Here is a 26,101-nt window from a genome sequence, read left to right as displayed (position 1 = left end):
TGAGCCAAACTGAGTATCACAGCTTGTTTATAGGGGACTTGGGCTTCCTGTGCTGTGTTCTCCTTGCCTTGAGCACATGCTACTTTGAATCCAAAAGCTCCTGGTTTCCTTGGGGAACACAGTACAGAGTGAGTGGAAAGGGAAAGACCTCAAACACACTGGGATCCGACTTGCTCTGCCATTGCTGCATGGCCTTGGGCAGAGAGAGATGCACCTTCTGTGGGCTACAGCCCCAGCATTTATAGAAAAGAGGGATATAGTGCTTCACTGGAAGAGTTATGAGGGTTAAATGATAACAGATAGAAATGCTTGGTATGAAGATTGACTCATGGTGGTGCTCAGGAAAGCCAATCTTTCTTTAACCTGCTGTGAAGAAGGGAAATAGTAGACTAAGTCATGCTATGGAATTAGTGATGCTGCTCCTGTGTGTCAGCCTCCCTCCCCCCATACTTCTCACTCCCCAGTAGATGCTTAAAACACGGATTCTTCAGTGTCTTGGCATGTACCTTAGAGATCTCTTGTTGTTCTCTATCCTGTCTCTTTTCTGTGAAGTCTCCCCACACCCATGGAATCCAGAGACCTCTCTCCAGTCTGAACCTTAGCACTGGAGCAAGGACAACTGGAATGCTCCCATTTCCTCCAGAGGGGAAGCACCTGTAATAAACATGGCTGTTCTAGCTCAGATTTGGTTCCTCTGCAAATATTTGAGCGCTTGTTGTACACTGGGCGCTGTTCTTGGCACTGGAGATGTACCCTTGAACAAAATAGGTCTCTAACCTCCTGGAGCTTACATGTATGACCCTGAGATAGGCAAGAGATGAACACCCTCATTTCAGATAAATACTATGAAGAAAATACAAGGGGGCGTGGGAGAAAGTTATTAACAGGGCCTGTTTTTAGACTAGTTGGTCAGGAAAGTCTCTTTAGAAGGATGATATTTACGCTGAGATTTATGACAAGGCAGAGCCACGGGAGGCTGAAGGAGGGTTGCAAATTCAAAGGCCCTGAGAAAAAACAGGCCCATGTGGCTAGAGCGCAATGTGCTGGGGGATGGAAAGGGATAGGGTTGGTGGAAAGGACATGCAGGGCTTGACAGCCTCAATGAGGAGTTCAGATTTTATTCTTAACGCAGTGCAAAAGTTTAAGGAGGGGAGTGACATGATCTGATGTACTTATAAAAACAACAACAAGGCTGACTGCTCTTTAGAGAATGATTGTTAGGGGTTGAGAGTGAAGCAGAGACCTGGTCAGAGGGTGTGGAACAGTCCAGGAGGGAATGGAAGGGACAGGGTGAATGGGGAAGTGTCAGGTTCAGGATATCTTTTGGAGACAGAGCTAACGGGACTTGCTGATGGATTGGATGTGGATACGAGAGAAAGAAAGGAAGCCAGGACAACCTCTAAGCTTTTGGCTTGAGCAACCAAGTGGATCGAGGTATCCTTTTCTGAGATGGGAAAGAAACAGGTGAGGGGTAGGATAGGATTCCAAGTCCCTGTTTGGCCTTTTGAACTCTTGATACATATTAGATACTACAATAAAAACATTGACTTGGATATGTAGGTCTAGATCTCAGTGCAAAGGGGGGGGGCTGTGTTACACGTGTGAGAGCAGCCATAGGATTCCATCAGGATTTTATAGAGAGAGGGAAGAATTAGTGAACTAAACAAGGAAGGAAGGAAGCGGGGAGGGGGGAAGACCAGAGTTTGGTCAAGAAAGCTGAGTTGTTTCGGAAACCTGGCTTCTAACAGTACGTTCGTGTAGAGGAAGACACTGGTTTGATTTTAGTTGCTTAGCTTCCAGAAGTTCTGGGCTTTTCTTATCTTGCCAGTTCCATCTGGAAGCAGAGTATTTTTAAGTGATTAAACTGATATAAATTATTCACTGGTCTATCTTTTAATGTTTTTATTCTGCCATCTGGGCACCCTTTACACGGTGCAGGGCTTCAGTAGGTGCCAAGAATAGCAATGATAACAGTTTGCATTTGTATAATGCTCGACAGCTATAAACATATTTTGTACTCACCAGCCAACTGCTCATAAACTTTCTCTGGCGTCTCCCACGGAGAGGATTAGGTGAGAATCTTAGCTGGGAATTAAGTCCTCTGCTGGGATGTGACTCTGACCTGCCTTTTTGAAGTTACCTCTCACCACACCTGTCCGTAAGTCCCTAGTTCAACCCAGCTGATGGCCTTGCACTCTCCTGCCTGGAATATCGGCCTTTGTCCCACAGCTGCTTCTGGTCATGCAGGTCAAGTTCTGTTCAGGGACTCCTCCTGGATGTCCAGCTAGAGTGAGCTTCCATTTCAGCATCTCTGAGGACTGGTACCACTAACTGGGTTTCATTCTGTGCTGATCTCCAGTAACTCTGCATCCTGCCACTTACCTTTAATTGATGATTAATGTTTCCTTTTTTACGCGTTGTCTGTTTAAGAATGTTGTTTAGCTCTCCAAGGGCAAAAATGTATCTTGGACTTCTTCCCTCCACAGTGCCTGGCAGCATCATCTTTGGCCCTAGGAGGGGTTTACTATCTTGGAATTGGATTGGATTGGAATTATTCTCCTTTGATGTCCTTGTGTGGTGGGACAGGCAGTTCCTGCAAATGAGGAAACTGAGGAAGAAAGTGAGTCTTTGTCAGTGAAGACACAGTTTGTCCCAGTCACGCAGCAGTTAGTGACAGGGCTGAGACCGGCATTCAGACGTCAGCCCCCATTTCTAACTTTTCTTCAGGCCGTACTCCCTGAACATGAGACCATTCATTGTTACTGTCGTCTCTTCCACAAATTGTGCTGCTTTTCTATCAGCTTAAGGTGCTTTCCAGACGTGGCACTGGATCCTTGAAGCATGTAAGAGCCTCAGCTGGACTATGGCCTCTTTCCTCTGTCCTCACAGGTTGGAGGCAAATGCTAAGTACTGTTCACGGTTTTTTCTTTTTTTAGTGGTTTCTGGTTACGGAAGCTGCATCTGGCTACTTTTTGCCTGGGCAGTCAGAGTACCCCTTCTCCATAGCATTCAGTTTCTTCAGGGCTGACTTCAGTGTTTTCTGGAGCCCACAGAGAGGTTTTGAGGGGAGTCCCTGCAGAATTAACCGGGCCTGGAGGCGCCTAGGAGATCTTGATGACTTCTAGTTCCTCCTGTTTCCCTTTAGCCTAAGCTTTGTGGGTGTTGCTTGTTCTCAGTGATGGAAGATGGATAGTCTGTGTGACGCAGCGCATCCTGGAGGTCAGCTGTTGATCTGTCCCTTGAGAACAGGGCAGGAGCCTGGGACTTTCTAAAATGTCTCTTGGGTGCACCCTATAACTGTTAGTCCTGTGCTAAGGATCTTGGTTTTGGTGTTCTTCCAGAAACACAAAACATTACATTTATTTAACACACCCATTGAATCAAAGTTTTCTAAATCTGCAGAACCCAGAAATTCTCACAGAACGAGGAGTTCTGACAGATAAGACCTAAGAAGTTACAGGAGCTGTGGCTATTGCTAACTCTGCAGAGAGAAATGCAGCATCATCAGACGTCGCGTAGAAGTTCGAAGACAAAGCTGCTTCTCCTTGTGCCCAGATGTTCAAGCTGGCGACAGCCCTGTGCTGACGGGCTAGTTAGATAGTACTATACTTAGCATTTCCGCCGGGAAAGAGGCTGTAGTTTCTCGCTATGAGAAGCAAGAATCTACAGTGCTGGAGTTCATCCATTCAACCAGCACCGACTGAAGTACTTCCCAGGCCCTCTTCTATATGTGTGGGACATAAAGATAAATGACATTTTATTCCTACACTAGAGGGAAGGGAAAAACCTGTCAAGTGAATGTAATACAATTAACGGCTGTTATAGTGAAAACATAGAGGAGAGAGACCGCTTGGACTAGCGGAAACAAAAAGGCTCAACAAAGGAAGTAATGCTCAAGCTGGACCTTAAAGCGGGAATAGCAGTGGGGAAGGGAGGAAGATATTTGAGGCGGAGGAAGAAGCACGAGCAAAGGCACACAGACAGGAAAGCTGGTGAAGTATTTGGAAATAGAAGGTTAGTGTGGCAGGAGGGTAGGAATAGTGGAGGGGGAGGTCTGAAAATTCATTTGGGCCAGACTGTGAACAGTCTTGTATGAACTTTGTCCTGTGAATAACATGGACGTTTTTAAGTAAAGGGATGACTTCATGAGGAATGAGGAGTTTTTATTTTTATTTTTATTTTTTAGGATGATAACTCTAGAACAGTTTCTCAATTTGGCCCTATTGATATCTGGGGCTGGATAATTCTTTGTTGTGGGGGCTGTCCCATGCATTGTAGGATGTTTAGCATCCTAGTCTCTACCTACTAGATGTCAGTAGCACCACCAGCCTTCCCGCCCCAATTGTGACAACTAGAAATGTCTGGAGACACTGCCAAATGTCCCCTGAGGACAGTTTTGTCCCCTACTCTCACCCCAGTTGACTGTTCCAGAAGCAAGCTGTCTAGAAGGTCAGTTGGAGTAGGGAGAGATTGGAGGCATGAAGACCAATTAGGAATAGATTGTAATATTTCAGGTAAAAGATGAAGTCCTGAACTGAGGCAGCAGAGTGGGAATCTAGAGAAGGTGCTGAAGTAGAAGGAGATGTCAACAGTATCTGGCGTGTTCTAGGTGCCTGAGTGAATAGGGTTGAACTGACAGGTCTTGGTGACTGATTGGAATTCTTCAATTAAGCTTTGAATATTGGGTAGGGCTTGGAGGCGTGAAAGGAACAGTAGTTGGGGAGTCAGCTCTGTTTCTGGGTCCCATTCTTTTCTAGGGGCCCTAGTTGGCCAAGTCCCTTACTCTCTTTGGGTCTCAGTGTCCTTCATGTGTAAAATGTGTCTAGGAGCACTTATGCTTTGTCTCTCATGGAATTCTAAGACTACATGTTTGTGAAAGCTCTTTGAAAGCTGCGATGCACTTTCTAAATAAAGTACTTTCTTAGCTGCACAGCACTTAGGAGTTGGGCAGTGGGGATGAGCATGTGCAAGACGTGAATGGAAAGGAGGATACTACAGATGAACAGTGGACAGTGTGCCTCGTCCAGCTGTGGGCTAGTGGATAATGAGGCTGGACAACATTAAGCTCGTATGAAGCCCTTGAATGTGGGGTGGAATGTTTGGACTTTGCAGGGAGAAACTTAGTGACATTTTGGTGATTTAATATCTCAGCTGTGAGGGGTGGAACTCTGTCATAACATGATACTATTCTTCATCCTTCTGTCAGCAGTAAAAACAGACTCCAGAGCTAAGCGTTAACCAAAATATGAAGGAGCTGTGTTAAACACAAGCAGATGGTGGATCCAGCAGGAGAGGGAAGGGCCAATAAGTGGTCTATTTTAAACATCTGGTGATTATTTTTTACCAGGGAACTTTTCTTCTTTCACCCATTTACTGCTGGTTCTTAGGACATTTTTTTGACTCTAGAGAGCAGTGTGCTCTTGTGTTAGGTACTGATTTTCTGGGGGCCTTGTTTCCCTCACCTGCTAAATAAGGAGAGAACCTTGTTTATCTAAAAACAAAACACTGGGTTCCTGTGGTCTCTGAGATCAGAGAGAGGCCTTTCTTTCGAGTCACAAACCATGGTCTTTCCATGGATGTGTTGGAGGTTGACATGAAAAGACTTTTGCCATAGGCAGCCCTCTTATTGAGAAACAGGGAGGTAGTTGAATGATAAGTGCAGACATAGTGTTTAGAGCTTCTTTTAGTTAACCCTACTCATTGGGAAGACCAAGGCCTGGAGAATTTGAATAATTTATCCAAGGCAGCTCTATTTGGATGCCGAGGGAGGTCCGTACCCTTGGCAACCTGCCTTCCAGACCAACACACCAAGACACAATTGGATTTTGCTGGACATTTTCAGCTCTGTGTTCTCAGTTGTCTTGGAAAGAATAACTATGACTCACCCTGTGTCCAGAACTGGACCGGTTGCTTTTCTTTCCTTTTGTACGTTTTCAGTTTGTTGAAGGTGGGGACTTCTCGGATCACTTAGCTTTGTTGGTGATGTTGTGGTTGTTCCGTTGTGATGTTCCCCTAAACTCTCATCTGTGCTGTGCTGGGTCTCCAGGAAGACCTTGGAAACAGGAAAGTGGCAGAGGCACTGGGTTAGGCTAGAACTGTAGACCTGGAATGCACCCCTATTTTAACACCTAAATGGACCAGAAAGAACAGTGACTCAGACTTTGTCCAGAATCTGGACAATTGAACACCTTGCCTTGTGTACCTGGGATGCAACACCCACCATGATTCCCCTATGCATTTGCCAAAAGCTTATTGGTTATCTAGTGCATGAGGCATTTGTATGAAAGTGAGAATTTTGTTGGGAAATGGGACTTCCTCATGTTGTCTCGGTTTCTGAGCTTTTCTGGGTTTAAAATGTTTCCAGTTAAAAGTGTTGTGTGCATAACTCTTCTAGAACGTGCTTGTAGTATACTTGGTAAGGTGAACAGCACCAGCAAGCCTGGAGTGTTTCTTTGTCACCTTCCCTCATGGGTCACTGTGTTTTTAATAGTAGCCATGATAACTCAGACCCTGAGCAATAGCGTTCCAGAGCAGCACCGCTCACCTAATGGTGTGTTCCTGCCATTCAGGTGAGTCAAAGAGGCAGTAGGCAGAGACTTCAACTCCTACATCAAAAATTAGGTCCAGCAATAGACGACCCATGTACAAATTCAACAGGAAGTAATGGTGATCCCCTCGCTCATTTCATACCTCCTCCTCAAATGGTTTTTCGTGATGATTGATACCTATTTGGGGGGGGGGGGGCAGGGAAGTTTTAGACTGAGAGGATGAACCCACGTTCTCTCACTTTAAGTTTTCTCATTGAGATGAGTCCCCCCTACATATGCCCAGAATCTTTCAGAGTAGAGTGTCTAACGGGTGCATTTCACACCAACCACCTCTGTCCTCTGCTATTTTTCTGGAACTCTCCAAAGTCTTTTCTGGTTAGTAACATAGAGGGTCAGGACAGCAGTTCTCTCAAGCTGCAGACCCACTTTTCAACTGGACCTGAAGCGACACTTCAGTATAAAACCTGAATCGGTCTTTAAAATACAATCATTTGGCGTAGAGTCAATGAGTTGGCTGTGATCATCCTGGGGAATTAACACTGAATAGAACTCTCCAAAGAATGACTCTGTTCCAAATAGGCAGGATGCATTATTGATAGTGGCTGCTCAGTAATTCCTCTCAGCACCAGGATGGAAATCAGAGGCATCATTTTAAGGTCTTTGGTTAATGGTGATTTAAGCAGCAGACACCCATTTAACTTCCTGGCTCTAAAGTCACAATCAGTTTCGTGGCTGCTACTCGGTGAGTGTGTGTGTTGGTTCTGGAACATTTTTCCCTTTCCCCTGAGGCGACAGAATTTTAGATGCTATTACTGTGCCTGTTTCCTAATGTACCCAGATTGAACATTGCCTTTTCATTCTTAGCATTAGTTTTTTCCACTCAGCTCTCTGAAACTCCAAATAAGTTCCATGTTGAAAAATACAGTGGAAAAGAGTTGGAAGACCTGGGTGAAGATGAAATAAAATAATACAGGGGTAAAGAGGAATCAGAAGCTGTGTATCACTAAAGAAGTGTGGTGGAAATGACAGTTTAGCAGTCTGGAATGGTAAAGTATCGAGTAAATGAAATAGGAATATTCAGGAACAGAATTTCGAAGACGGCTTGTTTGGGGACGAGGCAGAATTAAACGATGCCCTTGGTTTCATTTTCGTTGTGAGTGCTCACTGAGGACAGTGGGGCAGGATGCAGAGCATGCACATTGGAAGATTTAACTACGCTCTTATGTCGAGGATTCTATTTCCTTACACATCAATCTGTAAGTACTGATCCATTAATTGTGCAGTTTTGACCGTGTCCCTCTTCATATTTAAAGCCCATGCATGGTTTTCCATTGGCCATGGAATAATTGAAAAAATCTGTAATGTGGTTCCTAAGAACCTCCTGCATCTCTCCCCAGCATCATCTTGAGGCCTTTTCCTCTGTACTGTGTCTCACCCCTACTGGCTTTCTGTTAGTTGTTCAGGGACCTCTACTCCTTCCTGCACGAGGCTTGTGACACAGATAATGTCTCAGCCTAGAACACCCCTCTCTCTCCACCATGCCTAGCCAACTCTTTACTATCTAGGTTTCAGCTTGAATCTGGCTTTTTCAGCGAGGCCTTTCCTGATGATGCAGACTAGACTAGGTCCCCTATTGTATGCTGTGAATTTCTGTGCTCTTGAAGCAGTTACAACCATTGTAGTAGATTAGTTGCATAATGTGGTCTGGCATCCTTGAAGATAGGGACCTGTATTTTTTTTCACTGTGTCTTAGCACTTGCACAGTACCCGTCACATGGTAGATGTTCAATAAATACTTACTGGTGAGTGAATGAACTAGAATCTATGTTCTGGTTGGTGGGCCTTGTAGCTTGTGGGGGACGTGCACCAGCTGAAGAATATTGACTCACTTCAAAGATGAAGTGTGTGAATACTCGGGGATGGGGAGGCTAGTGTGCTTCATCCTGTAAAAGGAAGATTGAGAGCTGGCTTGAGTCCCAAATGCCAAGTATATAAGGCATTTAAGTTCTAAGATAGATGATCTCTTAAAGACAAAGGAAAAGCAAATGAACGTACTGATGTGTCCAGAGGCACAGGGCAATTCCCCTAAATTTTTCCTCAGAAAATAGTAGTGTTCCAATGAATGCATTCTTGCAATTACTTAATTTTGATCACTGAACTTCTGTTTGCAGAAGACAGCTTAGCCTGAAATGACTTCAGGCAGCGCTGGCTTTGATTGCTTAGAGAGATCAAATAATGGAAGAGGTTTTAAATTTAAAAAGTGGAAGCAAACAGATTTAACTGGAACTTGGTGAAGATTTCTAGGGCTGTGCCTTTTAATAAACATTATGGTATCGTAAACTGTTAGACTGTTTCTTTGGGAAAAGCAGTATACCGGTCTTTGTGAAGATCAGGAGTGTACACCTACAGGACAAAAGGGAAAAGCAACCATCCAGTAATGGTCATGCATGGATTTGAAAAGTAGGGGTATTTCACAGAGCTTATGTGGAAATGAAGGTGGCGTGCTCTGGAAAACTATTAAATGACTTACATTTGTAACCTGACTTACATTGCTCCTTGTAGAGAGAATTTGCAGTCCAAGAGATGTAGTCATGTTGCTGGAAGTAGGATTTCAACAAAGCTTTAGCTTCTTGATAGGATCCAGACATGTATTTAGCTGCATGAAATGTACTTGCTTTGAGTAAGTCTTCCTTTTTAGCTTCTTAGGCAAGCAGGTTAAATGGATGTAACAGTGCAGCCTTACAGAACTGACTTGCCGTAGACATACCGCTTCTAATCGGGGAACTTTCAGTGATCTTTCCAAAACTTCAACATCTGCACTCTACTCTACAGCTATTTCTAAGCCTCTGGTATCACAGCAGCTCCCATCATCAACAAGTGCTTTGCTGGTATAAACTGGCTGGATAAAATGACTCAGCAATGTTCCCTGAAGATCAGGGCACTTGCCGTCTTGTCCATTTATCATTTGAGGACATACTGCTTACTCTATTAACAACATCTGCAGGGCAGTAAACAGGTAAATTTTGCCTACAAAAGCCACACAGAGACTTGGTTCTTCATTAGCTTCAAACACAGATAGAAAATGTGGGTTAAGACATAAATTGTGACTGATGATGTAATCAGAGATCAGAAAGAGTTGAATCTTTCCTCAAAAGACTGGGTTGAGGAGACATAGTGCTGTGAGCATAAAGGATAGCAAAGATCAAAAATATGATTGTGATGCCCAGTGCCAGAAATATGTAGATTGAGCTGCCTTTGGTATGTTTGACTTTCGTTTCATTGACGTGATGGGAAGTATTGGGTTTCACTGTAACTATGCTGTTTAACTGTGCATTTAATACGTTATAGAATGAAGTTTGCTTCTCTGCTTTTTCTGTCCTCCTTTACCCCAAGGATGCTGAGTGGCTTTTTGCACTCCCAATCTCTATGCCTTAAATTCCTCCCAGCATTAGGCTTAACTTGGTTCTCTCTCTTAGGAAAGAACATGGAGCAAGTTCAGAAGAGGTCTGGGTTGAGCCTCGGAAACCTACCTGATTGGCCTAGAAATCAGGCGTGGATTTTCAGTTACTTCGTCCGCTCGGGATAAACAGTATATGTACATATAATTCTCTCTGGCTCTAAGTCACAGGGAGCTTCCCAGTGGAGAGCATTTGGGGAAAAGGGAAGGTTATTACTGTACCAGGAAGTTTGTAGTGGGATGAGTAAACAGAACCCAGGAAGCTTGAGTTTCTGCTGGTGGAGGAGGAGTTAACTAACGCAGGAAAGACTGGCAGGGGTGAGCCTCTCTGTTCCCATGGCATTGTGTGCACGTGGTTCTGTTGGGACTAGGTGGCTCTGGCTGTGCTCTCCTAGAGGGAGGTCTCCACGTCCCATTCACTCCCAGGGCCTGAGTTCCTGACATAGTAACAATAACTATTGAGCACTTACTTTGTGCTGGATACTGTGCTAAATGTTTTATATGCATCATTTCATTTGATCCTAACAGCAACTCGAATATGGAAGATATTTCTCCACTTTTCAGATGAGGAAGCTGAGGCTGGGATGGGAGTTGAGGCTAGTACCTGATACCTGAATGTTAACCTCCTTGCTCTCCTGGTGGGAGCTCACTGATGCGAAGGGTAGATGCTGGGTGACATACTGGTTGGGATGGTCTTGACTTTGGCGCCCTAAATTTGGGGGACTATTCATCACCTCTGCGTTCAGGATGCAGTTGGCATCTGGGCCTGTGAACACAATCTTCAGACATCAATAACTGTGCAGAGGATTGTGGGAAGTTCAGCTCAGATAGGGTAAAAAGCCTGGTCTTTGTCCTCCAGACTCCTACTATTGCAAAAGAATGAAGTGTGACCCACTCCCTACCACAGGGCCGCTGGATAAGTTGTTTTCATAGTTCTTTCAACATGGCAGTACCCTACTAGGCACCTGGTACCAGGGGAAACTGCTCTTGTGATGGTGCTAAGAGGAAACTATTAGCTTAGTTTGGAAGTGTTTTTTCTTGCTTCCCCCTCCATAGAACTATTTCTTTAACAGGAGAAGCTTCAAAATGGACACACTTACACCATAAAGGAGGACACTATTTATGACAGTTTTGAGCTGTGTTTAAGTGTCTAAGTGTGTTTTCCTAACCTCACTAAAGAACTGAGCTATGGAATGCCCGCCTTTTATAAAGGGGCATGCGTACTTTGGCCTCGAGGGTTCTATAGTCTCTCAGCTGTGGTTCTCAGCACACCCTTGCAGCAGTTTGTGACGGGACCTGGGGCTCCAGGCAAGGCTGGGGAAGCAGCTTTCTGTTCTTTCGCTGGGTGTGATCTTTCGGGCTTCGGGCGGCCTGAGTTCCAGGTCTCACCTCCCTGCCTTTTAACGATTATGTTTTCCCTTGAAACCCACAGCCTATCCCCTTACTCACGTTTGTGCTGGTGACTTTTGTTTGTTGCTGCTTCTCTCTATGATCTTTCTCAGACTGGTCCCATATGGAGAAATTTAGTGGCTTCTATGCTTCTTGTGGGATGGAAGCTCACTAACTTGATCTTGCGTCGTCTTCAATGAGTTCTAGAATGAAATTCATGTCCTGAATAGCAAGTGCTCCTGAGTACTTTCTCTGTTTTATCAAAAGGGCTCCTGTCCCCACCCCCAACCAGAGCGCTGATTTCAGTTATGGAGCAGTTCTTGAGTGCCTGCTAAACCATGGCATCATGTTAGCACAAGGGGCACAGCCATGAACGAGGCGGACAGTGTGCCTGCTCCCTGTCCCCTAAATGTGAATAGGAATGGACAGTCAGTTTATCGGGTCAGCCACCACCTTAAGCTGTGGGGTCCCCTCTTGTTCACGCCCCGGGGGACTGTGCCCTGACTGCCTTGCTTCCAGTCGTGGCTACGTAGCAACCGAAACTTCACTCGACCTGTTTCTTAGCTCTGAAACTACCTGGCGGCTTAACTGGGTGTGTCATTGTAAATGGATGTTTGCACTTTTTCATGGGTAATTACGAGACACTTCACCTGTATAAAATATATACTCTGTGGGACCTGGGCTGCTGTAAGAAAGTCAGTATTTCTCCATGAGGGGGACAGTGGAGGACTCAGAGTCTGAGACCTTTTCTCTGGTTCTACTCCAAACTCAGCTGTTCACTGTGAACATGGGGAGGTTGTGTAGTGCTTTGTACCCTCAGTTTTCTCTTTTATGGAATATTAGTAACAACCCTGCTTATCTTACCTCAGTTCTAAAACTAAGTTGAAATGATTAAAGTACTTAAATTAGCATAAGGTTACGGAGGTGGCATTAATAATAATTCCAGGGCATCAGTGTTTCCAGTGTTCTCTCTCCTCTTTTTCCCAGAGGTCCACTCTGGTTCTGAGGCTCACTCTGAAACAGTGGTTTTAACTCTGATGGCATAGTCATCACTTGGGAAGCTTAAAAAAAATTACAGTGCTTTGGCCCTACTCCCAAAGGTTTAATCTTAATTATTCAAGTGTGGGACATGGGCTTTTTTTCTTAAAAGATCTACAGATAATTCTTGTATGCTAGCCAGAGTTGAGAATCACTTCTCTCAGGTTGCGGAGTTGAAGTAGGCTAGATGCAGGTACTGATTTTAAAGCAAAGCATGGCTACTTATGTACTGTCACTCACAGGACATCTGGAGGATCCCAGTCACATGGAACACCTAAGGCTTGTTATTTGCCCATTCCCCTACCCTGATGCTGTGCGAGATCCCACAGGATCCTTCCTTTTAGACTGCACAGTCTACGGTATCATAACCATCATCACCACTGGATAATGCTGACAACACTTCATGAGGTACTTCTCATTTTTACCCCACTGTATAACTGAAGAAACAGGCTCAGACCCACTCATCCACTTAGCCAAGCTGATCAATGCTGGTTGGAATTCTTACCCAGGCTGTCTGGCTCTAGAACCCACACACTTAACAGCAGTACTATCCTGCATGGTCATTCGTCTAAGTGGAGAAATGCTGTACTCTTCTCGATGTTGTATTTACATTTCAGCAGGGGCTCCCTGGAAATAGTGCTTTAGCTCAGGAGAAGGAATCCACTGCTGGAATTTCATGTTCAACCACAGGCTGGTGGGGAGGGGCCTCTGGGCACACGAGGGTCTGTGTTGCCCTGAGAATCAGTTACCAAATCAAACTGCATAGAGAGCTGGTTCTCAAACTTGCCTACACATTGGAGGCACCTGGGGAGCTTTGAAAAACACTGCCTGGTTCCCACCCCCAGAGATTGATGTAACTGGTCTGAGGGGGTTGCCTGGCATGGGAAGCTTAAAAGCTCCCCAGGTGGTTCTAATGTGCAGCCGGGGTTGAGCACTGTTGCCCTAGGCAGCCACTCCCCACAGCTGTGTGTTGGAGAAGTGCCACTGGTGCCGGCACTGTGGAGATGGAAACGATGAACCAGGGGCAGGAGGCTAGCTCGGGCTAATGCCTTTCATTTCACAGACACATCTGCCTTCTCCAGTTAATACACGGGACTCTTTCTGAAAGAAAAATCACGAGCTTTTCTTTGATAACTAGGTGAGACTTGTTCTTTACCTTGCTATGATGGAATTAAACATGGTTAAAACAGGGTAGTGACAAACTTAGTGGCACTTTAGTTGGGTTATGAGAGTGAGCTCGTCTTTCCTGCATTCTACTGCTTCCAGGAAGCTGCTAGAGGTCAGACTTATTTGAAGGAATTCCTTGAAGGTGAGAAAAAATTAAGAGGCAACACAGAACCTTGGTTCTAGCGTGTTTCTATCTGGCTCATAGAAATGGTGGCTTTCTGTTGAAAGAATAGACTGCCTTCCCAGAGACTAGAAGTGAGAACCCGTCCCAGGAGAGTGTGCAAAATGCTGTCTGCATGTTCTGCAACCAGTGTGTGTGTGTTTTTTAATCGAGGTGAAATTCACATAACATAAAGTTAACTATTCAAAGTGAACAATTCAGTGGCGTTTGGTATATTCACAGTGTTGTACAACTCTATCTAGTTACAAACATTTTTGTCACCTGAAAGGCAACCTCTCCCCTCCAAATCCTTTCCATCTCTACAGCTCGGGTCACGTGTGTCTTCTTCCCTCAAGTCTTTCCTGGCTACCGTGGCACTCGTGTCTCTCTTCTGAGTTTGTATGTCTGTTCTCTTGGCTGTTTACTTTGCACTGCCATGTCCTGCCTTGTCCTGCGTTACGGAGGCAGTGCATCTTCCTCGGGTGGTTAGGTCTCAGGGGAAGGGACGGTGGTGGGTTGTTTGCAAGTCAGCATGTAAGGCAAAATTTGATTATAGTTAAAATTGCCCTTGGGAGGCCTATAAATCGCTCAAGTGTGGTATGTGTGACTTTGGGTAGACAGCCGTGCTCAGTAATTTGTATGCACCTTAAGCTGAGGAGCCATGAAGTAGGATGAAGGAGGCAGCATGCTGAGGGGAGGCCTGCTTGCAGTTGTCACCCATCCGGCACCGACACAGCACGAACTTTACTTCATCCTGGTTTAACAATGAACTACTACAATCTCAGTGCACGTCCACATGGGTCTTTATTGTGGAAATGAAGGGAAGATATGACAGCATCTAGCACAGAATGGGTGCATATTAGGTGCTCAGATATTTACTGGACTTGAGTCTAAAACATGCTTGATAAGATCTATAATACACACTGTCCTTTAAAAAGTTACATGAGGGGCCTGCCCGGTGGCGTAGTAGTTGAGTTCCTGCACTCCTCTTCAGCGGCCCAGGGTTCACAGGTTCAGATCCTGAGCACGGACCTACACACCACTCATCAAGCCACCCCATGGTGACATCCCACATACAAAATGGAGGAAGATTGGCACAGATGTTAGCTCAGGGCCAATCTTCCTCCTCCTCAAAAAAAAAAACAGTTACAGGAGAGTTTGGCCACTTGCTTCCTCTCTATTGACACTATTGTTGCCTTCCATTCCCTTGTCCTGCCTGACCCCATTGAATAGCTATTATTCTCCTTAGGAAATGGTCGCATCACACCTGAGAGTATATTTTTATGTGAATTATCTACCCAGCTAGATTATATGTCCCTTGAGATCAGGGGCTAGATCTCCATATTTGTACCTGATTGCATGGTGCTTATCACAGTGTGTTTTAAGTATAAAACCAGGTGGCTTATAAATACACATTCTCTGTTTCCTAATTCCCATACTCAGCGAACATTAATTGAGCATCTACTACATGCCAGGGATACAAAGATGGTCAATAGTGTATGTGAACGGTCTTCAAGTGGTGAGATAAAATGGACATGAAAGAAATGAGTGTAAAACCATGAAGTTAGTCATAGAAGAATGGATTGTGGCAGCTCAGAGCTGGGAAGTGCTAACTCTGTAGGGGCCAGGGAAGGAAGGGTTTAATGAAGAGACAGTGGTGGAACTTGGACCCTGTTTACATGGACAGGGGAGGGAAGGGCATCCTGGGCTGAGGAATCGGCATGTACGAAGGTAGAGGGCAGCAAACCTTTCCTGTAAAGGGCCAGGTAGTACATATTTTAGGTCCATAGGGTCTAGGTCACAACTGTACAGCTTGCTTGTTGAAGTGTAGGAGCCACCATAGACAGTATGTTAATGGAATATGTGGTTGTGTTACAATAAAACTTTATGGATACCAAAATTTGACTTTCCTGTAGTGTTCATGCGTTACCATGTGAATATCATTCTTCTGATTTTTTTTCAGCCATTTAAAAATTTAAAGACCATTCTTAACTTTGGGCTGTATAAAATCAGATGGCCACCAGATTTGGCCTGTGGCTGTAGTTTGCTGTCCTGTGTCCAAAGGCAGGGAAGAGTGAGATCACGTTGCAGGAACAGAACAGCAAGTCCTAGGTACGCACATTCCGATTCAGTGGCTGTAGGTGGAGGCTGAGATTCTGCATTTCTAACAAGCTCCTAGGTGATGGTGAGGCTGATGTCCTCACTTGGAGTAGCAGAGAGCTGAAGTATCAGTTGGGCCCCCCATGCCCCTGAGGTTGTGATGGGTATTGTAGGTATGGGAAAATATAGAAGACGATTTTTCTACCTACCAGGTACTTTCAGTCTATTTAGAGAGAAGAGACTTATATAAGTAGAAAGATAAATGGACTCTCCCAGAGTAAGAATTAAACAGAGACAGAGCCAGGCCGAGAGATTCCCCACTGCTGGGTGCAATTAGCTGTCCAGTGAGTGGCACATGGGTGCAGGGTGAAGGTCAGGTGGGTCCCTGGGTGAGTTGAGCCTGGGTTCCTTGGCTTCCAGCATGTCTGTTACACAGCTTGGTGATATCCACACGTTGTCACCACCTCATTCCTGTGGGGAGTCCCCTATTCTTAGTTAATTGTCACTGTTATCTTGAGCCATTTCTGACATAGTTTCCACCGGGTGGAGACTTTGCTTTGAATAAAATACCTTGAGTCTGCTGCACTCCTCTTGGGAGCGTAACTGAGAGGGACGGGGACAGGAGTAAGGTTAGGGTAAGGTCCCTCACCTAAAGCTTAGGGACAGGAGCTTATGGGTTATCACAGCTGGATGAGTGGTGGGCTTAAATGACAGTGGAGGAGGTAAGTTAGAACACCTCGGAGGAGAAGTGTTGACAGTTAAGTTCAGCAAATGCTCAGAAAGTTTTCTCTGGAGATACCTCAGAACATTCTTAATGCCTTACTCCAGGGCTCGCAGGTCCTGTAAAGCTCTGGAGTATCTTCCTATAAAGATGCAGAAATACCTCATTGTAAGGCAGCTCAGAGGCAGAGAGGAGGTGCCATGAACATGGTTCTTTAAAATGCCAGAAACAAACGGGCTGGGATGTCAGATTGGTTGTTGTTTACTTTCCCAGGGATGAGTGATCTGAGTCTGTAGCCTCGGGACTTTCACTGCTCAATAGTGAATTAGAGACAAGTGTCACAGGGGCTGGAGTCCCACTCAAAAATGGCCAGTGACCACCTGGAGGAAAAGTAACTTACTGGCTGCCAGGTCTAGGCCAGGAGCTGTTTCCCCATTTGTGAAGTGGATTCTGTTGATCCAAGCGCAGATTCTGGCTGGCCTTTGGTCAAAAGAGCCATTAGTTTCAGGTTTACTAAGAATAGTCTGGGGCCAGGAAACCGTGTGTGTGTGTGTACGTGTACATGCACACTGATGGCTTCTAAAGCAAATAGGCTCTGTGGAAATTGCATACCTGTGAAACAAAAATTCAGAAGCTGTCTGACAGATGTAACGATGACAGGAGTGATGGCCAGTCAGTCCAGAGTGTGATGACAGGAGCGGTGGCCGGTTGATCCAGATGCTGCTGTTTAGTGCGTCAGACCTGTGGTTCTCCCTGGCTGCACCTTATACTCACCTTGCGAGCCTTTATGTCACCTCAGATTCTGCCCGCGCTGGTCTGAGGTGGGATGCGAGTTCCCAGGTGATTCTGATGTGCGGTCAGGGCTGAGAATCCCCGAGTTCATTGAGAACGCATCAGCACTTACCAAGGGCTGTGCTCTTCCCTGCCCAGATTTGGCCAGCTTAATGCCTTTGCAAATCCAGGCAGCTGCTGGGGAAGGTTGAGTGGGATTTTTGGGTATGCTTATGGCTTAAATAATGCTCAAATAAAAAATTGAGGTTGCTGACAAGTTAGGGATACATAAATATGCTTTCAATTTGAGCACTTTATTTCACTTCTGCAGGAAAATGGCTTGGTCCCTGAATGCAGAATATATGAGCGGAGCTTCCCAAGCTTTGAAGATTTGTGATGCTGTCTTGTTGAGTTTTGTGTGTGTCGTTTTGTCATTTGTAGCACACTAGACACTCCCTCTGACACTGCTGTTTTGGTACCACCCTTTGAGAGGATGGCGCAAAACTCTGGTGGATACAACCAAATGCAGGCTCGGCAGCCTTGCTGGTAGAATTCTGGTTTCACTGATCTGTGATATTCTCTTAGAATCTAGAAGGTGCCCTCTGTTACCCAGCCTGTGAGTTATTTTTTATGGTGGTACTGAATCACGTTGTGTCTTGCAATGAGAAAGGAAGAAAATGTGCCGAGATGGCTTTAACAGTTCTCCTGAGGGCCCTCATTTAGCAGCACATCTTGAGAAACCTGAAAGCTTCATTTTATATCTAAGTTTCTTCTGTTTTAACCTTTCAGTACACAAGGGTCTGGATCCCTGACCCTGATGAAGTGTGGCGCTCGGCTGAATTGACCAAGGACTACAAAGAGGGAGACAAGAGCCTCCAGCTCAGGCTGGAAGATGACACTGTAAGTCCAGGTCATGGGGGGCGTGGGAGTGCAAGGGGCTGCGGAACAGGACTGGGTGGTACACGGTGGGCTTGAATTTTTCCTGCAGATTCCAGAAGCTGCTGAGCCCCTGGCATCTTTTTTGTTGCTGTTGATGATAATGACATCACCATTGAGAGTGATGAGTGCTAAACCATGAAACTGCTCAGTGGCTGTCTCATCACAAATAAGTGCCATCAGTGTTAGCAGCTGAGAGATCACCGGTGGCTAAGACAAAAATCTTCTCAATGGAGAGGAGAGAACCAGGAGGGTTCCCTCCATGGGGTTGAGGCATCAGTGGGAGGTGAGCGGGGAGCCACTACAAGAGACAGTGCATGTGGTGGGTGCACTGGCTCTGGACCCAGCCTGCCTGGGTTGGGATCCTAGCTTGGCCCTTGTTAGCTTTGTGCCCTTGGGCGAGCTATCAATCTTTCTGTGCCTGTTGCTTCATCTATGACATGGGGCGATAGTTTGTCTAGGGTGCTTTTGAAAAGAAAATGAGTTACTATGTGACAGGTACTTAGAGTAGTGCCTGGCACATAAGTGTTCAACATGTGTCAGCTGCTGCTGTGAGAATTGTTTATTATTAGTTGGCTTTCAGTTGATTTTGCTGGAAAGGAAGATAAAGTAGTAACTGAAATCCTATTCCTCCTAGAAGGTCTGATTTAGTTTCCCTTTCCACGAACCTTTTATGACTGTCTATGTGTGATTTGTGCATTTCACCAATATTTAAATGCTCACTCTGTGCACTGTGCTGGCTCATGGGGGTATGTGGGTGAATAATTGTGACCCTGCCATTTGGGGGAGCTCAGATGCTAGAGGGAGTTATGAACATGAACACACAAGTATGGCAAAGTGTCTTGACGAGTTGCAGTAGGCCGGGAAGTAAGTGGACGAGGTGCGAGAGGGATGATAAAGGAGGGAATGTGTTGAGGGAGGAGGGGATTGTGGAAAGGAACCAGCCGTGGAAGATTCAGGGTGCACTGGGGTGAGAGCAGAGAGCATCCCAGGCAGGAGTTGGGTGTGCCAAAGCCCTGAGGCCTTGGTGTGTCCCCTTTGGGTGTGTCAAAGGGAAGGAAAGGAGGCCAGTGCACCTGAGAGCCACTGGAGAAGGAACAGACAGGTGGCTTGAGGCTGAGGATGCAGGCAGAGGTCATTCGTGCAGGGTTTATGGTGGGGGAGACTGGGAGAGAAACAGGCTGTGAACGAAGTGGCAGGAAGAAATCATAACTTGGCTTTGGGATGGGTTAAGTTGGGAGGCTGCAGAGCAGGCATTGCCTCGAGGAAGGCTGGGGCTGGACAGATTATTCCCTCCCTCTGAACTGCAACAGCAGAAAGTTTGTACCACAGCACCTAGCCTTTGATCATTTACTGTCTGATTGTTTTTCCTTCTTTCAAGCATTTTGGTCTCGTCTTTCTAGATCGTAATGACCTGCTTGAGAAATGGACCTTGTCTTATGCTCTGCTCACACAGTACCCGCTGTGGTTGGTGATTAACCCGTGGTTAGGAGGAAGATTGAACATCTTCCCCTACTAACTTCTCTTTTCTTCAACTCGAGCCTATCATTTGGTAAAACTGGGGCAGTGAGTTTGTTAGAAGATGTTTACACCAAGGTGTGCGCCTTGCCTCCGCCTTCCTGGCAGGCAGACTTTGCTAGCCTTGTCTTGGTTTTGAGGTAAGAAAATTCCCAACAGATGGAATCATGTTTACCTTTTGAATAACGTCCCACTCCATGCCCAAAACAAAATGAAAGTTCACCCACTTGAATGGCATCTCTTCTCCAACAGATTTTATTTCAGTTGGTCTTTTAAGGGGGTGGGTGTTTTTGAAGAGTTGTGTGGAGGTAATGAGGAATGATAGGCTGTGTTGCTAAAACAGCAGCAGATGCTTGCCTCCCCAGCTGAAAATGAATTCTGCCCTGCGTGATGTATCCTGGCCGCTGCCCAGGACCCCTCTCTTCCCTCCCTCCCCTGCTCCGTGGCTGGTCAGCATGTAATCAGCAGGGATGCCTGAGGCTGGAGATTAGCACCTCTTGAGAAATAACGGGCTCTGAACATCTGACTATGTCCAGGTCTCCAGTGAGCTGTGGTCTGTCCACTGTGGGCTCCGAGCTACCATTAGGAGTGACTCCGCTGAGCTGTGGACCAGAGGCAGGAGAACAGAAGTTAGATGGCTGGACTCTGAATGCTTGAGGTGTCTCCTCTGTAGCTGAAACCATCCTATACCAAGCTGGCCAGAAAATCCACCTGGCTCGCTCTCACACGCGCTCGCTCTCTCCTCCCCCCCCCACTGGCTCCTCCCTTGGAAGTCTAATAGTGTAGGTTTAACTGTAGTGACAAAGGATAGAAATAAATTCTCTTCGAGAACAACAGTGTTCTTAACCCCTGGCTTCTACCTTATTGCTAAGCTGTGCTCTCTGTTCAAGTAGGTCAAGCTTCTTGGTGTTCCTCTAAGATGTTTCTTTCTCCCTGTTGCTTGCTTATTTCTATTGTAAAATATACAAAATATAAATTTTGCCATGTTAGCCATTTTTAAGTGCACAGTTCAGAGGCATAAAGTACTTCCACGTTGTTGTGCAACCATTGCCACCATCCGTCTCCAGAACTTGTTCTTCTTCTAAGACTGAAACTCTGTACCCATGGAACAATAACTCCCCATTCCCTCTTCCCCTGCAGCCTCTGGTAATATCTATTCTACTCTCTCTGTCTGAGTTTGATTACTCTAGGTACCTCATAGAAGTGGAATCATTCAATCTTTGTCCTTTTGTGTCTGGCTTGTTTCACTTAGCACAATGATAAAATGTTTTATATTTAAGCCAATGAGAAGATAGGAAACTTCTTAGGGGGAAAGAATAGTGTCTTCTCATTCTCCCCACAGCTGTGATGGGTGCAAGGTATCTAGGTATGCCAACTCTTAGCACAGTCCTGTTTTTCAACTGGATCAAGCATCTCTGTGTCTACATACCTTGGTGATAAATGCAGCTTCCTCATTCTTTGTCTGGAGTGGATCTCTGCCTGGCCAGCCTTCTCTCTCCTGCTCCCACCTCCCTTACAAACTGCTCGACTCCTGCCCTCTGGTGGCAGGGAAAACTCTCCCCGTTTCCATGGTTTTGTATTTAAATTCTCTTTTCCAACCCCGAGTTTGTATGCACTATCAGCAGCCACCTTGATGGAGAGTACTCCTTGTGTGCAAGGGCCTGACTTAGTGTTCTTGGGTGAGAGGAAGACGGGAATATGTGATCTTTGGAAAGAGTAATGTGTGTTACCTGTGTCTCAGCATATTCAAGCCCTCAAACTTTTATGGGGCCAGCGCAAGAGTATAGATGTGAACCTACGTCATTTTAGATATTAAAAGCATATTTTATCAGAATTATTTAAGTAAATCTGGAACTTCTAGTTCTTGAAAATTAAAACTTTTAATATATTAGAAATATATTTGCACTCTACTATTCAGTCTCCATCTAGTTGCTGATGTAAAGAACCACCGTCTTGCTTTAGGCATGTTAAACCTATACCTACACGTAAACAAATTCAAGAGTAATGTGCATTGTTCAGTACTGCAAGGTGTTCCTCGTCTGTCAGGTTGCAATAGTAGCAAACACTACTAATTTGTGAGCATCTCTGGAGCCACACTTAGAACATTTGGAGAAGTGAGGAAAGGGACATTCGGCCCAACTGGAAAATGGTGTTTCATTATATAGGAATTTTCTTTGCATTTCTGCTATCTAAAAGGAAGGATTAACATGCTAATTTGTCTCCTAAGTGTCTTTACTGCCCAGTTCCTCCTCACACTCCAAAGCAGTGTCTGTCTCTGACATTGGCAATATTACTGCCCACCAACCTTTGAGACACCTGGACACAGTTGTCATATTTTGAGGACATGGGGCAGGAGGTGAGCAGAAGCGTTTCCCTGGGGCCTGAAGGCATTAGTCACAAGAGTATATGTTGAGGGTTGCAGATCTCAGTGTGAGCATTAAACTCTGATCCCAAGGGCCACGTGATCTCTAATGAGCTTATATTTTGTGTTTGTGGAGCTGGAGCCCTTTAAGATGCAGGGCCCAGGGAAGGGCTCCGCTTGCTCAGGTCTAAGGATGGTACCAGACATAACAAGATCTTCTAGCGAGGAGATAGCAAACACAAGTCTTCATGTCAAGAAGCAACAGAAGAGGGGCTGGCCCCGTGGCTGAGTGGTTAAGTTCACGTGCTCCACTGCAGGCGGCCCAGTGTTTCATTGGTTCGAATCCTGGGCGCGGACATGGCACTGCTCATCAAGCCATGCTGAGGCAGCGTCCCACATGCCACAACTGGAAGGACCCACAACGAAGAATATACAACCATGTACAGGGGAGCTTTGGGGAGAAAAAGGAAAAAAAATAAAATCTTTAAAAAAAAAAAAAAAAGCAACAGAAGAACTAGGATGTTGTCTTTGCACATTGGTGCACTCAGACCCATACACCTTGAGAACGCCTGCAGAGCTCTTGTAAACCCAGTTGAAGCTTACGGCCAACTGTGTACACATCTGGCCAAACCAGAGCTAAGAGTACCTGGTAATACTCATCTGGTACCAGTAAGGCTTCTCAGTGAAGGTAAGTTGGATTACTACTTTTTTCTTTTTGTTTTACTGGTTATTTCTGTTTTTATTTATTTTAATATTGCTTTGTGGGTAATCTAATTTTTCTTTGTTTTGCTCTCAAATGCTAAATCAGATTGAGACAGTATTATATTTTGTTGATTGGATGGCAAGAATAATATGAAAAAGACAATATTCATCATGTTTATATTGTACATATGCAAAAAATGTTTCCTTAAAGTTATAAAATAGCATTGCATATAGGGGCCAGTCCGGTGGTGTAGTGGTTGAGTTCACGTGCTCTGCTTCGGCAACCTAGGATTTATCAGTTCAGATCCTGGGTATAGACCTACACACTGCTTGTCAAGCCATGCTGTGGCAGGTGTCCCACATATAAAGTAGAGGAAGTCGGGCCACAGATGTTAGCTCAGGGCCAGTCTTCCTCGGCAAAAACGAGGAGGATTGGCAGCAGATGTTAGCTCACAGCTAATCTTCCTCAAAAAAACAAAAAAACCATAAAAAAAGGAAAAAATATTATTGCATATAAGTATCTATCTATTGGCAATATTGTCACCAGTGCAATCAGTTATCTTGTCTAAAGTGGATTTTTAGTTTTTTAATTAAAAATATTTTTATTGTAAAATATGCATAAAATTTGCCGTCTTCACCATTTTTTTAATGAATTTTTTTTAATTTTAAATTTAAATTTTTTTTTTTTTTTGAGGAAGATCAGCCCTGAGCTAACTGCTGCCAATCCTCCTCTTTTTGCTGAGGAAGACTGGCCCTGAGCTAACATCTGTGCCCATCTTCCTCTGCTTTGTATGTGGGACGCCTACTACAGAATGGCTTGCCAAGTGGTGCCATGTCCACACCAGGGATCCAAACCGGTGAACCCCGGGCCGCCGAAGTGGAATGTGCGCACTTAACCGCTGCACCACCGGGCTGGCCCCGTAGTCTTCACCATTTTTAAGTATACAGTTCAGTGGCATTAAGTAGTCACACTGTTGTGTAACCATCACCACCATCCATCTCCAGATGGATCTCTGTCTACTTTTTGTCATCGATCTGTTCCCCTGCTGTATTAGTGATCTTTTCCATCAGTTAGGATATTTTGCCTGGCTGCTTCTGTTTAGGGATGGGTGAAGCATTGATTTTGCTCAGCTGGGGACATTTGGCAATGTCTGGAAACGTTTTTGGTTGTCATGATGGAGGAGGAAGGGTTTGCTGCTGGTGTCTGTGGGTAGAGACCAGGGATGCGGCTAAATATCCTATAATGCACAGGGCAGACTCTTCCACCCTCCACCCCTGCCAGTCCTACGTGAAAACAGTGCCGAGGTTGAGAAGCCCTGGTTTAAGCCCATAGAGGAAGTGGTCTGGACTGTTGATTGCTGAAAGACACCAAGTTAAACACTAAACTGGGACTCTGTGATTCCAACAGAATGTGTAAGCTGTGTTCCCTGCAATAAATCGAAATCAAAAGATTAACCTTGACTCTGTATCTTTATGCTGCTGTAATTTTGTTTCTAATTCTAACTTCAATTCATTGTATGTTTTCATTTATGGCCTTTTAATTACCTGTATCACCATTCATTCGTTATTCGTTTATTTAGAACAATTATTATTGAGCAATTATTGTGTGCCAGGGTCTGGTTATACAGCAATGAAAATGGCACATCTGTGCCTTTGTGGAGCGTTCAGTCTAATTTATAATGAATGTAATACATATACAAATAGAGGATTTAGAATATGACAAATTCCAGGCCAAGAATCTTTACAAGTCTATTAGAAGCCAGGCGAGACACGTGGCTCTACCCTATGGCACCCTCTCTCCTCACTCCCCTGACCCCACCCTCTTTTTGAAACCCCCTTGGGCAGCTACCTCTGAGTTCTTTGCCGACTTCCCAAAGCGGGAACACTTCCCGTGGCAGAGATGATATCTGAATGCTCCACCATGGTTTTCAGCCTCCTTGCAGTTAGGCAGGACCTTGTGATTACTTTTGTCCAGAGAGCTCTAGGTGGAATTGATGGAAACTCTTCCAGGCGGAAGCCTAGAAGAGGTAGCGGGAGTTGGCCATGCTCTTCTCTTCCTCTGCCTGGTGACTGTGGGGGCAGTGTGTTGATGCTGGAGTGAGCTGTGGAGCGGAGCTTCTATACCAGCCAGCCGTGGACACCTAGTGTTAGTGAGAGAGAAACCTTTGTGGTATTAAGCCATTGAGATTTCAGAGTTAATTTGTTACTTCCTCATAACCTGAGTGATCCTTCCTAACCAAGAAGTTTACATGAATCACAGAGTATTGCATTTTTCTCTGTGCCTGCTCTGAACTTAACCCTGTGCTAAGTCATGAGGGGAAGAATAAGAAGGTTCTTTTTAAGAAGCGTGATCTTTTTGGGGACTGAGAAGATGGAGATAAAACTTAATCACAGAACTATTACAGAATAAGACACAGCAGAACATTGATTCAATAAATATTTGTGCTTTTTGTATTTGTTTAGGACATAATGTAAAACAACCTTTTAACACATAAAATACACCTAGAGCCACACACTGGCTACTACAGTGAGTATAAGTGGTTTGAGCTTGAAGTCTCCTATTATCTGGGAATATACTTCCCTTCACTTTGTTTTTTCTCTGTGGAACAGCTTTCCTAATTTCACAAAAAAGAACATCCCTACAACCACTGACCTAAGCCAAATACGTAGGCCAATAAATTTGGAAGGGCCCTCGAAGATTGTTGGGACCAGTCCTCTCATCTTACAATTAGGGACACTGCCATCTACGGAAGTGAAGTGATGGGCTTCAAGGCCCAAGTTCAGTGGTTCTCAACTTTGGCTGCACATTAGAAACCCCTGGGGAGCTTCTAAAAAAATATGTCACCAAGTCCAGGTAGTAGCCAAACTACTTAAATTGGAATTTGGGGATGCGACACAGCAGAGTATCTTTTTTTAAAGCTCCCCTTGGGATTCCAAGTACAAGAAAAGTTGAGAGCCACTGCTTCAGTTGATGGCCGGGACTTGAATACAGGGTTTAACTCCTAGTTGGGTGCCATTTCCACCAGAGTATGACATGTAGCTCCTCAGGGTCAACCCCAACCCCTTGCCAGCTGGTAACCATATTTTTACTAGCTTATTTTTTCTCTAGATCTTCTGGTTCTGTGGGTAGATGAGGAGGAGAAAGAAGCTGGCTTTCTTTATCTACCATATATGCTTGTTACCAGCTCCAAATCTTTGTGCTGGGAGTTGTCATTCAAAGATGTTTTTAGTA

General features: G+C 45.0%; 1 protein-coding gene across 3 annotated transcripts in view; it reads left to right on the top strand.

Annotated features, from left to right (window-relative positions):
- The window catches only part of MYO5B (myosin VB), a 348,428-nt gene that overhangs the window by 121,403 nt on the left and 200,924 nt on the right, over nt 1-26,101 (top strand). For all 3 annotated transcript variants that reach the window (XM_070221084.1, XM_070221085.1, XM_070221083.1), the window contains exon 2: nt 18,141-18,251. In XM_070221084.1, coding sequence (XP_070077185.1) covers nt 18,141-18,251 — 111 coding nt within the window. The remainder of the gene's footprint in view (nt 1-18,140; nt 18,252-26,101) is intronic.

This window comes from Equus caballus, chromosome 8 (genome assembly GCF_041296265.1).
Source record: "Equus caballus isolate H_3958 breed thoroughbred chromosome 8, TB-T2T, whole genome shotgun sequence".
Taxonomy (NCBI): Eukaryota; Metazoa; Chordata; class Mammalia; order Perissodactyla; family Equidae; genus Equus; species Equus caballus.
Note: the sequence above shows the minus strand (reverse complement) of the source record. Positions and strands in the feature narration are given on the sequence as shown.